Source organism: Ranitomeya imitator, chromosome 1, assembly GCF_032444005.1.
Source record: "Ranitomeya imitator isolate aRanImi1 chromosome 1, aRanImi1.pri, whole genome shotgun sequence".
Taxonomy (NCBI): domain Eukaryota; kingdom Metazoa; phylum Chordata; class Amphibia; order Anura; family Dendrobatidae; genus Ranitomeya; species Ranitomeya imitator.
This window is the reverse complement of record NC_091282.1, coordinates 1,187,785,099-1,187,799,220: the sequence shown is the minus strand read 5'-3', so window position 1 is coordinate 1,187,799,220 and position 14,122 is coordinate 1,187,785,099. Positions and strand designations below refer to the sequence as shown.

The following is a 14,122-nucleotide window of genomic DNA, read 5'->3' as shown; positions in this document are numbered from 1 at the left end:
ATTTATTCAGTCGCCATGACAGCACAACGAGAGAGGGGATCCGCCCTTCAGGGACAGGAAACCTACAGACATAAAAAGGGCGGTACCTCTCTCCCACGTCAGTTTGGTTTCCTGTCCCTGACAGCGGAACCTCTTTCAGACAGGCCCTGAGAAGAGGGTCGAAGTTAAGAAGACTCCCCACTCCTGGCGGCCCGGTACAGGTAGCGGGGGTCCCCTACCTCGGCCCGTCCAGGAGGCAGGAAGCACCACACGGCAGGGGCACTGCGCGGTGTAGGTGGCAGCAGGAGGAAGCAGCCTCTGACATAGGCTAGCTTCTCGGGCGTCCGCAGCGCAGAGGTACCTATGAAGAGGTGCTTGGCTACTTGGGGTCCCGGGAGTCACGCTGTTCCGGGCAGGGACGTGGCATTGGTCCGGAGGGGGTCTGCTGGCGTCCTGGTCCGCGTGTCGGCTTGGCGCCGCCGCCGCGTCCTGAAGGGGGCGTGTCCGGATGACGCGGCGAGCGGCGCGGCCGGATGACGCGGCTGGGCATGCGCAGTAGCGTCATCTCCGGCTAATGGCGGCGCCCAGCTGCGGGAACGGTCGGGGCTTCGGGGAGGGGTAGCGCAGCGCAGCGGCGGACGATTAATGACCACCTGGGATTCCCTGCTGGCCCCCATCTGGGGGCGGTACCTTGGGGGTATTTAAGGCGGCAAGCTGGGATGATCAGAGTTCCTCACCCATTCCATAATGGAGTCGCCAGAAGGAACTATCAGCCAGCAGCAGCAGCAGGAGCCGCAGCAGCAGTCAGATAAGCCTCGTAGAAGCTCCCAGCGTCGGTCTAGTGGCAGTAGCCGCGCTGGTGGAGCTAAGGAGGCACGGATCTCTATACCAAAGTCCTCAAACCGTAAGGATTTGCCGGCTACGAAGGACCCCCCATCTACGGTACCACTCATTACTGGACGGGGTAAGTGAGCTTCGTGAAAGTCCACTTAGTGATGATTGTGTTCCCCTTGTCTTTTTTCCTCTATCAGGGGAGGAAAAGTTTGTCCAAAGCCAAACATAGGCAGTGTGCCGAATGTGCAGAGCCGCTTCCAGATGGGCATTCGAAAAAATTATGTAAAATATGTATTCAACGTCTACTGGAGGAGGAGGCGCCTGATCTGACCTCTACAATAAGAGAGATGGTGAGACAGGAAATTAAAGGTGCCGAGAGATCCAAGTCTCGGGGAGCAGAAGCTAAAAGATCATCCCCTTTATCTGAGGTAGATTCGGACTCGGGTGAGCTGAGCTCAGGGTCTCTTCCGTCTACTTCCTCCTCTGAGGATCAGGAGTCTACTCGAGCCTGTTTGTCCCTAGATAGGGTTAACCATCTGGTCAAAGCAGTTAACAGCACAATGGGGATAGAAGATACCCAGTCGGAATGTTCCATTCAGGATGTTATGTTCAGGGGTATTGAGCGAAAATCCCGAAGAGCCTTTCCAGTGATTGACAAAATCAAGTCGTTAATCTCAAAAGAATGGAAGAAACCAGAAAGGAAGGGGTCGCTTCCGCCAGCCTTTAAAAGAAGGTATCCCTTTGAGGAAGCGGCTTCGTCCTCATGGGATAAAGTCCCGAAGCTGGATGCAGCAGTCGCTAAGGCATGCAAAAAAACGTCTCTCCCCTTCGACGACTTGGGGAATTTGAAAGACCCGTTAGATAGGAAAGCCGACATCTTCCTTAAAGGAGCTTGGGAGACTTCAGCGGGGTCCTTGAGGCCAGCTATAGCAGCCACTTGTACCGCTCGATCCTTGATGGTATGGTTGGGTCACCTCGAAGATCAGCTCAGAGATAAAGTCCCTAGGTCGGAAATATTGTCCTCCATGCCCATAATCCAGGATGCCGCAGCCTTCCTTTCAGATGCTTCAGCAGATTCGGTCAGGTTGGCCGCCAGGTCCTCGGCATTATCCAATGCAGCCAGGAGAGCGCTATGGATAAAATGCTGGCCAGGGGACTTACAAGCTAGAACAAAATTATGTAGCATTCCTTGTGAAGGAGCTCACTTGTTCGGACCGGTCCTAGACGAGCTATTGGAAAAAGCAGGGGATAATAAAAAACGCTTTCCCTTCCTAGGAAGACCCTTCTACAGACGGGACTATAATAGAGGATGGTCCAACCGCAGAAGACCATATAGAGACTCCAACAGAGAATCTACTAGATATGACAACAGCAGAAGGAGGGGTAGAGGATTTATGTTTAATCCTTCACGAGAGGTTAAGAAACCACAATGACTAGCGGACCAGGTGGGGGGTAGGCTTTCGGCCTTCTACCCAGCCTGGGTGCGGATTACAAACAATCCATGGATTCTAGGCATTGTAGAGAAAGGCCTAACCTTTGACTTCCACCATACTCCTTGGGACAAATTTGTTAACACCTGTTCGTTCCTCCTCTACAGAGCAGTTGGCGCTGGAGTCTGAGGTCCGGGAGCTCCAACAGAAGAATGTTCTAGTCAAAGTCCCTGCAGGCGAGGAAGGTAGGGGGTTTTATTCCCCTCTGTTCCTGGTCAAAAAACCTGATGGTTCATATCGCACCATTATTAATTTAAAAGGCCTGAATAATTTTCTGTTGATACCCTCCTTCAAAATGGAGTCGGTCAAGACAGCAATAAAATTACTCTTTCACCACTGTTTTATGGTTGTCTTAGATCTCAAAGACGCCTATTACCATGTACCAATTCATATTGATCATCAGAAATTTCTTAGGGTGGCGGTTTCACTAGCTGGCACAGTAGAACACTTTCAATATCAGGCACTTCCATTCGGAGTCGCAGTTGCACCCAGGGTGTTCACAAAAATCATGGTGGAGGTTATGGCGCACTTGCATGAACAGGATATATTAATAGTCCCTTACCTGGATGATTTGCTAATTGTGGGTCATTCTGAGTCGCATTGCACAGACCAACTACAGAAAGTCATGGATGCGTTACACAAATTGGGCTGGATGGTCAATATAAAAAAATCGCGCCTTCAGCCCCGAAAAGTACAAGAATTCCTGGGATATGTTATAGACTCTAGTCAGCAGGAATGTCGCCTGCCGGACACAAAAGTTGCTAAGATTAAGCAGTTGGTCACCAGGGCAATAAATAATCCCTTAGTATCGGTCAGGAGTGCGATGTCAATCTTGGGTTCTCTTACGTCCTGCATCCCGGCAGTTCTCTGGGCACAGTTCCACACGAGGGCTTTACAGTGGGACGTGTTACACAATTCCTGTCGTCTAAGAGCTCACCTCGACAGTAAATTCACACTTTCTGCGGAGACTGTACATTCGCTTGGTTGGTGGACTCACACTTCGAATCTACACAGGGGGGGCCCTTGGATAAATCACATATCTAGAGTGTTGACTACGGACGCTAGCCCCAAGGGGTGGGGGGCTCACTTAGGGGAGGATTGGGTTCAGGGACTATGGTCTCAGTCTGAACAGGACTCTTCCTCCAACTTGAAAGAACTGTTGGCAGTAAAACATGCCTTAAATAGATTCCTTGTACCCCTACAGGGTCGACACGTCAGGCTTTTGTCAGACAATCGGGTAACTGTGGCCTACATTAATCGTCAAGGTGGCACGCGATCCAGTACATTGATGGAGGTCGCAAATCCTATCTTTCAGGTGGCCGAAGTACATCTTCTCTCCCTGACGGCGCTTCATATAAAAGGAAGTATCAACACCAAAGCCGACTATCTAAGCCGCAACATGCTCAGACAGGGAGAGTGGTCGTTAAATCCAGCCATTTTCAGTCAGATCATTCAGTTATGGGGTTGTCCGGAGATAGACCTTTTTGCCAACAGAGAGAACAAAAAATTACACCAATTCTGCTCCCTAAATCCAAAAGACAACCCATACGCTGTGGACGCTCTGCTGATATCTTGGCACTTCAGGCTCGCGTATGCTTTTCCCCCTCTAAATCTGATTTCCCTAGTTCTGAGGAAGATTCGGGAGGACAAGGCCCGGGTAATCTTGATAGCTCCATTTTGGCCCAAGAGGGCTTGGTTTCCTTGGCTGAGGAAGATGTCTGTCTGCCAACCATGGATTCTTCCAGAGCTACCAGATCTGCTCTCCCAGGGACCAATCCTCCATCCTCAAGTAGCCAACTTACACCTAGCGGCATGGAACTTGAGAGGTCCTTACTGAGGGGGAAAGGGTTCTCTCAGAATCTGGTAAATACTCTCCTTAAAAGTAGGAAACCCTCTACAACGGGCATTTATGTGAGGGTATGGAGAAAATTTTTATCATTTTCGGGGGCTCAAATTGACCAAGAACCATGTATTAACCAGATTCTTGAATTTTTACAAAAAGGCCTGGAAATGGGCTTGGCCACAAGTACTCTTAGAGTTCAGGTGTCAGCACTAGGAGCGTTATATAATCTTAATTTAGCCAGTAATCACTGGATTTCTAGATTCTTTAAAGCAGTCACCAGGTCTAGACCAATTATTAAACAAAGGTTAGTCCCATGGGACCTAAATTTAGTACTCTCAGCCCTAACGCTAGCCCCATTCGAGCCCATTGATACTATTCCTGTGAACATCCTGTCAATCAAAACAACCCTGTTGGTTGCTCTCACTTCTGCTAGAAGGGTTAGTGATCTGCATGCACTCTCCAGACATCCACCATACATGCAGGTTAGGGAGGATAGGGTCATATTGAAACCCGATCCCCTATATCTGCCTAAAGTTGCGTCTAAATTTCACAGGGTTCAGGAGGTAGTCCTACCCTCCTTTTGCTCCAACCCTGCTAACGATAAAGAGCGTAAATTCCATTGCTTAGATGTGAGGAGATGCCTCCTTAGATATATTGCAGTTTCAGATTCCTGGAAAAAAGATAACTCTTTATTTGTAGCCTATCAAGGGGTAAGGAAGGGTCTTAGAGTATCTAAAAACACTCTAGCCAGATGGATTAGGGAGGTGATCTCTCTCGCTTATACCACAGGTGGCAACGAAGTTCCAGATGGTATAAAGGCACACTCCACGCGGGCCATGGCATCTTCCTGGGCGGAGAGGTCAGAAGTGTCAATCGAAGACATATGTAAGGCGGCCACATGGTCTTCCCCTTCTACCTTTCTTAGACACTACAGATTAGATCTGGGTAGTTCCTCAGACCTTACGTTTGGGAGAAGAGTGCTAGAAGCTATTATCCCCCCCTAAATCTTTCGTCTCTGAAAGTCTCTCGTTGTGCTGTCATGGCGACTGAATAAATACGTACGCTACTCACCTGGTAGCAGTGTTTTTTCAGGAGCCATGACAGCACCCTTAAATTCCCTACCCTATAATTTTGGATGTTTCAACACCCTGTTGGTTTTTGCGTTATATTCCATGTTCACTGGCATAATAAAATGTGTTTATATACATGCTGCATCTGTGTTACTAACCAAGGTGGTCCTCTCATGCTCTGGAAACAACTGATGTGGGAGAGAGGTACCGCCCTTTTTATGTCTGTAGGTTTCCTGTCCCTGAAGGGCGGATCCCCTCTCTCGTTGTGCTGTCATGGCTCCTGAAAAACACTGCTACCAGGTGAGTAGCGTACGTATATCTTCCCTCACGTAATCTCCGGTCCTCCCAAGACCTGCTTCTCTCCTCCACACTTATTCGCTCCTCATCCAACAGCCTCCAAGACTTCTCCCGAAGATACCCCATCCTCTTGAATTCTTTGCCCCAACACATCCGACTATCAACCACATTCGGATCCTTCAGACGGAACCTGAAAACCCATCTCTTTAGGAAAGCCTACAGCCTGCACTGAGCCTGCTGCCTCCTCATCACTACCGAAGATACCGCCTCATCAACACCGGAGCTCCTGCAACCCTCAACCTATTGTCTCCTTCCCCATAATCCTGTAGAATGTAAGCCCACAAGGGCAGGGTCCTCGCCTCTCTGTATCAGTCTGTCATTGTTAGTTTGTTTACTGTAACTGATACCTGTAATTTGTATGTAACCCTTTCTCATGTACAGCACCATGGATTCAATGGTGCTATATAAATAAATAATAATAAACACTTAGCAACTCCCTTCCTGTTTTGTCTGCCACTGTTCTTCGCCAGCACATAGGGTGTCAAAGACCGCTCATGCCGGCAATTCAGCTGCTTCTGCTGGTGTCACATCAACAGATCAGCAAATTCCTTTCCGTTGACAGGACAGGACTTCCGACGACATTCTGATTGACAGCCCGATTCCCGCTGCCTAAGGCTACGTTCACATTTGCGTTGGGCACAGCGTCGTCGACGCATACCGACGCATGCGTCATGCGCCCCTATCTTTAACATGGGGGGCGCATGGACATGCGCCGGTATGCATTGTACTGCGTTTTACGACACATGCGTCATATAGACTCACAAGACAGGGCACAGAGGACGCTACTTGTAGCGTTTTCCCTGCGCCGAAATTCCTGATCTGTAGGATCTTATGACAACGCATGCGTCGCAAAATGCTGCGTTGTGTACATGCGTTGTTGGTTGCGTTGCCGACACTGCGCCCAACAACGCAAATGTGAACGTAGCCTTACTGGGAAGCTGACTGCCAATCATAATGACATCACAAGTCATGACCTGTTGACAGCAGTGTGGAAAAGAAGCCACCGCTCTGTCGACATGACGTCTATAGAGGCAGCTGACTCGCCGGCAAGAGCGGTCTGTGACTCCCTCTGTGCTGTGGAAGAACGGTGCTGACATAAAAGGCAGGTAAGTAGCAACTACCTGCCTGTAAGTGCTAATTCACATTTTATTTCTTTTTCACAAAGTCCCGGATATCCCCTTTAAGATTATTGAAATCAGAGTGACCATATAATAATAGCAATAAGATTTTCTTCCATCGCACCAGTGCTTTAAATTCGGATATATATCGCCAGCTGGGCATGTGATAAGACTTCTAGAAACAAGTTTATTGTCTGCAGCGTAGAACACTAGTAATTTGCTGATCTGCGGTAACCTTTATACCCCCAAACTATGGTCTTTTTATTTTTTTTTATTTTCTTATTTTCTTGATTGCTGTTGCAGGGGTGCGACAAGCAATTCTTCAACTCTTCTGTCCAGTTTAACAACATGGATTTACTGCTGGATTATATAAATAGTGACCGAGAGTTTGAAATGAACGTGCAATATTGTACGCTTAGCGAATACTTCACAAGTCTATACAATCGGAATATGACCTGGAAGGTACGAGGCAGCCAGGATTTCCTTCCTTATTCTTCAGGTATGTTGGAAAAGTTTCAGCTTTACTCATTAGGTCGTGATTAGATAACTGTCGTCAGGTGACCCTTTTTTTTTTTTTTTTCCCGGCGAGATTGGCTAACCATCCGCGGTGTATGGTGCGACCTTGTTCTCCCCTCGCTGTAGATATTGGTAGAAGTCTCGCTGATATCACTTACAGTTTTTAGCTCCGTGCATATTGAATGTAGATATCGTAATATGACAACCTGATTGTTTCAACTTCTAGATATATTTCAAGCTTGGACAGGATTTTTTGCATCCCGAAATGTCCTTAAAGGCATCGCACGCAGGGCCAGCTCGCTGCTCTATGCGGGGGAGTCTGCATTTACTCAGTATCTGATGAAATATCCATCTGGACCAGTGTGCAAAATGTGGGCGCTGGCGCAACTGCAAGCTCTCCGATGGGCCGTGTCCGAGGTAAAACTGATATTTGGGTTTATAAGTGTGTGCACATACTCTTTAAAGGGAGTTTCCAGTTTCAGAAAGCGTCTGTCTTCAGGCAAAGTTGTTTGTAAAATAACAAACTGTGCTTGACTCACTGGGGTCCGAAGCTGAATCTCCGACACTGCCCTCAATGCCTTTTATTGTCTGCAGTGCTGATGTAAAAAAAACACGGATGTTCATGCCTCCCATTCATATGAATTGTCGAGATTTGGGTTTGATTTTGGGTTCCGTTCTGGAACCCGAACCAAATTTTTTTTTTTTCTTTGTTTTTTTAGAAGTCCTGCGTAAGCCGAACATCCATGGGTTCGCCCATCACAACTTGCATCACTACCTCCCTTTGTATTAGATAAGGAGGTAGTGTCGTAAGCTGTAATATTTTATTTTATAAGTTGGCAGTGAGGTAAGCTGTCGTGGCTCCGAGGAAGCTTGATCCCCCACACAAAACTGCTGTTAGCCAAGTTTGTCTCAACATTCCCCGTTATCTATGTGGAACTGCAATATAGACCTTTTTAATGCCTAGTGTGGAGTGCCCTTTTATTTTTATTTGACCTTGTTTAGTCCGTGACATGTATATTTATAAGTTGATGATTATAATATTTCCGCTCTGCTTTAAAGGTCCAACATCACGATGGTATCACCGGCACAGAGTCTCCAAAGGTCGGAGACATGTATATGGCACATTTACATCAAGGAGTGACTGGTGTCCGAAAATTGATGAAAGCCATCGTTACAGACCAATTCGGTTATGAGAAAACTGAAACTTCAAAAGGTATTTTAATTCTCTTTTGTATACAAATTAATATTACCAATGCTGCTACATGACAGATGAGTTGTAGACAAGGTGTTGTACTACAGTGATGGAAGTCTTCATCATCGTGTCATGTAGGCAGAATCAGTATATAGTGTGTGTATACAGCTTGTCTGGTACTATCTGATACAAAGTATCTGGAGAATAATGAAGACATGCAATATTCACCCTGTTGCCGTTTAGGAAAAAATGCAGAAAAAAAATAGAATTTATAAAATATATTCTTTTGTGTCCTACAGGTCTCATACATATTACTGTGTATAACCCAGTGGCATGGAATGTCACCACGTATATTAGCATGGCACTCAATACCTCGGTCTCTGAAGTGTATGATGAGCTTGGCCAAATTGTGCCAGCACAGGTACGGATCCTTCATATACAGAGTAATTAGATCTGTAACAGCCGGACTGCTCTTATACTGGGAACTACACCTGCAGGCTGCTCCTATAGGGGGCGCTCTAGGCTGCTCCTATACTGGGAACTACGCCTCCAGGCTGCTCCTATAGGGGGCGCTCCAGGCTGCTCCTGTACTGGGAACTACGCCTCCAGGCTGCTCCTATACTGGAAACTACACCTCCAGGCTGCTCCTATAGGGGGCGCTCCAGGCTGCTCCTATACTGGGAACTACGCCTCCAGGCTGCTCCTATACTGGGAACTACACCTGCAGGCTGCTCCTATAGGGGGCGCTCCAGGCTGCTCCTATACTGAGAACTACGCCTCCAGGCTGCTCCTATACTGGAAACTACACCTCCAGGCTGCTCCAATAGGGGGCGCTCCAGGCTGCTCCTATACTGGGAACTACGCCTCCAGGCTGCTGCTATACTGGGAACTACACCTGCAGGCTGCTCCTATAGGGGGCGCTCCAGGCTGCTCCTATACTGAGAACTACACCTCCAGGCTGCTCCTATAGGGGGCGCTCCAGGCTGCTACTGCAGAGATGGTTGGAGGAAGTTGTTGATGGCAATCACAAAAGGAGAACCCGTGTGCATGTGGAGTATTCTATCATAAAATATAGTAGTAGATGGCTAAGTAGCCAAACTGGTTACATCCCAGCACATGCACAATTTTAAAATTGTAAATCAAATGGCAGTCATGGAGAAAAAAACCCAATGTACATGTGGAATGTGATGTAAAATAATGTAGTGGTAAAGGACTGAGTAGCCATATTGATTAGGTATGTACGAGAAGTACCACCAATAAGTGAAGTAACAGATTTATATACTGTTAATACGGCCAGTACTGAGAAGGTGAATACCGCATCAAAAATAACAATGAAATGTCAGTAAATGAGAAACACGCCCATGCTTTTCATTGAGGCTTCATGTAAGGATCCAGACTACATCTCCAGACTGTACTTATAGTGGGAGCTCCAGACTGCACACCCAGACTGCTGTTATAGGGGGCCCCTCATTTAAAGGGAACCTTTCACCCCGAAAATCGCAGGTGAACAAAGTACTGCAGTGCGCAGGCACCGGAAAGGTCAGAGAGGCCCGGCGCCTGCGCACTGCAGTACTTTGCTGTGCCCTCAACAGGGCAGACAAAGTACGCCTTTGCCGGAGCCGTGGCTGAAGATCAGAAGAGGACGTCTTGGAATGAAGATGGGAGGCGCCGCAGCGGACCAGAGACACCCATCCGACCGGACCAGCAGCGGGACCGCCCCTGGGTGAGTATAATCTAACGTCTTTTTCTCCTCTTTCAGGTAACATCGGGGGCTTATCTACAGCATTACAGAATGCTGTAGATAAGCCCCTGATGCCGGTGGGCTTACCTCACCCGCGATTTTCGGGGTGACAGGTTCCCTTTAATAACAGAAAAACCCACAACAGTCACAGAAATAACTTGAATCTCACAAAAGGAATAATAAATAAAAGACCTTTCAAAATGAACAAATGAAAATCAGACATTGCTTTTCAACCATGCTTCCACAGAATTTAAAAAACAAACAAAAAAAAAACCTCATGAAATAGGCTTGAACAGAAATGATGGTACCCTTAACTTAATATTTTGTTGTACAACCTTTTGAGGCAATCACTGCAAACGGTTCCTGTAACTGTCAATGAGACTTCTGCACGTCTCGACAGGTATTTTGGCCCACTCATCAAGAGCAAACTACTCCAGTTGTCTGGTGTTTGAAGGTTGCCTTTTCCATACGGCATGTTTCAGCTCTTGCCAAAGATGCTCAATAGGCTTTAGGTCAGGGCTCGTTGAAGGCCACTTCAGAATAGTAGAGTGTTTTGTTCTTGGCCATTCTTGGGTGTTTTTAGCTGTGTGTTTTTGGGTCATTATCTTGTTCCAATACCCATGACCTGTGACTGAGACAAAGCTTTCTGACACTGGGCTGCACATTTCTCTCTATAATCCCTTCATAGTCTTGAGATTTCATTGTACCCTGCATAGATTCTAGACATCCTGTGCCAGATGCAGCAAAGCAGTCCCAGAACATAACATGTTTCGCAGTAGGGACCATGTTCTTTTCTTGATATACTTCATTTTTCCATCTGTGAACATAGAGCTGATGTGTTTTGCTAAAAAGTTCCATTTTTGTCTCATCTGTCCATAGGGCATTCTCCTAGAAGCTTTGTGGCTTGTCAATATGTAGTTTGGCAAATTCCAGTCTGGCTTTTTTGATTTTTTTTTTTTTTAACAATGGTGTCCTCCTTGGTCGTCTCCCATGAAGTCCACTTTGGCTCATACAACGACGGATGGTGCGATCTGACACTGATGTTCCTTGAGCTTGAAGTTCACCTTTAATCTGTTTAGAAGTTTTTCTGGGCTCTTTTGTTACTATTCGTACTGTGTTATCCGTCTTTTGATTCGTCATCAATTGTCAAGTATTCGGCTCCCTGGAACTTTTCAACCTTTTCCCACATATCATGCTTCAAACATAAAGATACGAAATGTAAATTTTTGGTAAAGAATCAACAACAAGTGGAACACAATTGTGAAGTTGAACGAAATTTATTGGTTATTTTAAATTTTTGTGGAAATTCAAAAACTGAAAAGTGGGGCGTGCAATATTATTCGGCCCCTTTAACTTAATACTTTGTTGCGCCACCTTGTGCTGTGATTATTGCTGCAAGTCTCTTGCGGTATGTCTCGATCAGTATTGTACGTCGAGAGACTGAAATTCTTGCCTCATTCTTCCTTGGCAAACAGCTCGAGCTCAGTGAGGTCTGATGGAGATCGTTTGTGAACAGCAGTTTTCAGCTCTTTCCACAGATTCTCGATTGGATTGAGGTCTGGACTCTGACTTGGCCATTCTAGCACCTGGATACGTTTATTTGTGAACTATTCCATTGTAGATTTTCCTTTATGTTTGGGATCATTGTCTTGTTGGAAGACAAATCTCCGTCCTAGTCTCAGGTCTTTTGCAGACTCCAACAGGTTTTCTTCAAGAATGGTCCTGTATTTGGCTCCATCCATCTTCCCATCAATTTTAACCATCTTCCCTGTCCCTACTGAAGAAAAGCAGGCTCAAATCATGATGCTGCCACCTCCTTGTTTGACAGTGGGGATGGTGTGTTCAGGGTGATGAGCTGTGTTGCCTTTACACCAAGCATATCGTTTGGTTTCATCTGACCAGAGCACCTTCTTCCACATGTTTGGTGTGTCTCCCAGGTGGCTTGTTGCAAACTTTAAATGACACTTTTTATGGATATCTTTGAGAAATGGCTTTCTTCTTGCCACTCTTCCATAAAGGCCAGATTTGTGCAGTGTACGACTGATTGTTGTCCTATGGACAGACTGTCCCACCTCAGCTGTAGATCGCTGCAGTTCATCCAGAGTAGTCAGGGGCCTCTTGGCTGCATCTCTGATCAGCTTTCTCCTTGTTTGAGATGAAAGTTTAGTGGGACGGCCGGGTCTTGGTAGATTTGCAGTGGTATGATACTCCTTCCATTTCAATATGATCGCTTGCACAGTGCTCCTTGGGATGTTTACAGTTTTGGAAATCATTTTGTATCCAAACCCAGCTTTAAACTTCTCCACAACAGTATCACGGACCTGCCTGTTGTGTTCCTTGGTCTTCCTGATGCTCTCTGTACTTCAAACAGACCCCTGAGACTATCACAGAGCAGGTGCATTTATACAGAGACTTGATTACACACAGGTGGATTATATTTATCATCATTTGGCATTTAGGACAACATTGGATCATTCAGAGATCCACAATGAACTTCTGGAGTGAGTTTGCTGCACTGAAAGTAAAGGGGCCGAATAATATTGCACGCCTCACTTTTCAGTTTTTGAATTTCCACAAAAATTTAAAATAACCAATACATTTCGTTCAACTTCACCATTGTTTTCCACTTGTTGATTCTTCACCAAAAATTAACATTTAGTATCTTTATGTTTGAAGCATGATATGTGGGAAAAGGTTGAAAAGTTCCAGGGAGCCAAATACTTTCGCCAAATACTTTCCCCCTGACGAAGGACACGGTCCGAAATGCGCGTCGGGGGGCTCTGTACCTAGAGGACCGGACGGCACTTAGGAGGAGGTAATATTACTGCTTTTTGTATGTAACTCTGCATTGGTCTCCATACTTTCCAGTTCACGCTGCATCATTCATACTCGGTTGTGTGTACTTGCACATTGCACTTTTTGCTTGTGAGTTATTCTCACATTCATGCTTTCCGGTACTTAGGCGCTGCATGTTTTGTTGCGCATTGCACTTATCTTCTTGCACAAATATATGCAATTGGCGTACAGCTCATTTTTTGCACAAACATACGCAATTGTCGTACAACCCATTCCATATCTATGAGCCGGTTTTTACACATGCTCTCCTGTATTTAGGTGCTGCATGTTTTGCTGCGCATTGCACTTTTTTTGCACTAATATAAGCAATTGTCGTACAGCTCATTCTATACCTATGAGCCGTTCTTAACACAGTTTTTACACTTTGTCATACACTGTCTTTAATATCATCACGGTTTATTCAGTTGCCTATTTTTTGTGTTTTCTCTCTATACGCAACACGGTTTTTTATTTTTGTTTATTTGTATATATTTTTTTTTATATATTTTCTTATATTATATTTTTTTGTTTCTTACACCTCTATGTATCTTTTACACATTTTGCAGCATAACTGAATATCATTACAATCAGTTTTTACGTATTATATGTGGATTCCTTTCTTCTAGTCATCATGTGACAATTGTCTCTCTTATATATATTTTTTATTAGTTTTGTCTCATACGTACCTTGCCTCCTTTTTTTGCGTCCGGTTTTATCATTGCTATTTTGCTGTATATTTTGTTTTGTATACCTTTTCCTCCAGCTACAGGCACATTACTGCTGTTGCCATTTTTTGCCCAGTATATATACATATATTTATAATAAAGGCATTTTTACATACTATACCTGTTTGGTATTATATTACTTTGGGTTTTTAATTGGGTCACTATTATTATTTTTTCTATATACGAGTTTACTTCCATACGTAGGGCTTTTCTTTTGTTCCTTTCGCAATGCACTGTATTATTACTTTTGTCAGATTCAAGCTATTTCTGTGACCATTGTGGGTTTTTCTGTCATTAAACGAGGGGTACCAGCAATTTTGACCATGTGTGTATACAGGGGGTTCCAGACTATACATCCAAACTGCATTTATGATCAAAGTTTCCTTTTTAAGGCTTGTCCAGTACTTAAATATTAATGATCT

At 45.4% G+C, this 14,122-nt stretch overlaps 1 protein-coding gene across 1 annotated transcript in view; it reads left to right on the top strand.

The window, feature by feature from the left end:
* Positions 1 to 14,122, top strand: part of MAN2B2 (mannosidase alpha class 2B member 2) — a 67,727-nt gene that overhangs the window by 29,567 nt on the left and 24,038 nt on the right. The window contains exons 7-10 of the mRNA XM_069744806.1: positions 6,995 to 7,190; positions 7,434 to 7,624; positions 8,267 to 8,420; positions 8,699 to 8,820. Of these exons, the coding sequence (XP_069600907.1) occupies positions 6,995 to 7,190; positions 7,434 to 7,624; positions 8,267 to 8,420; positions 8,699 to 8,820 (663 nt within the window). The remainder of the gene's footprint in view (positions 1 to 6,994; positions 7,191 to 7,433; positions 7,625 to 8,266; positions 8,421 to 8,698; positions 8,821 to 14,122) is intronic.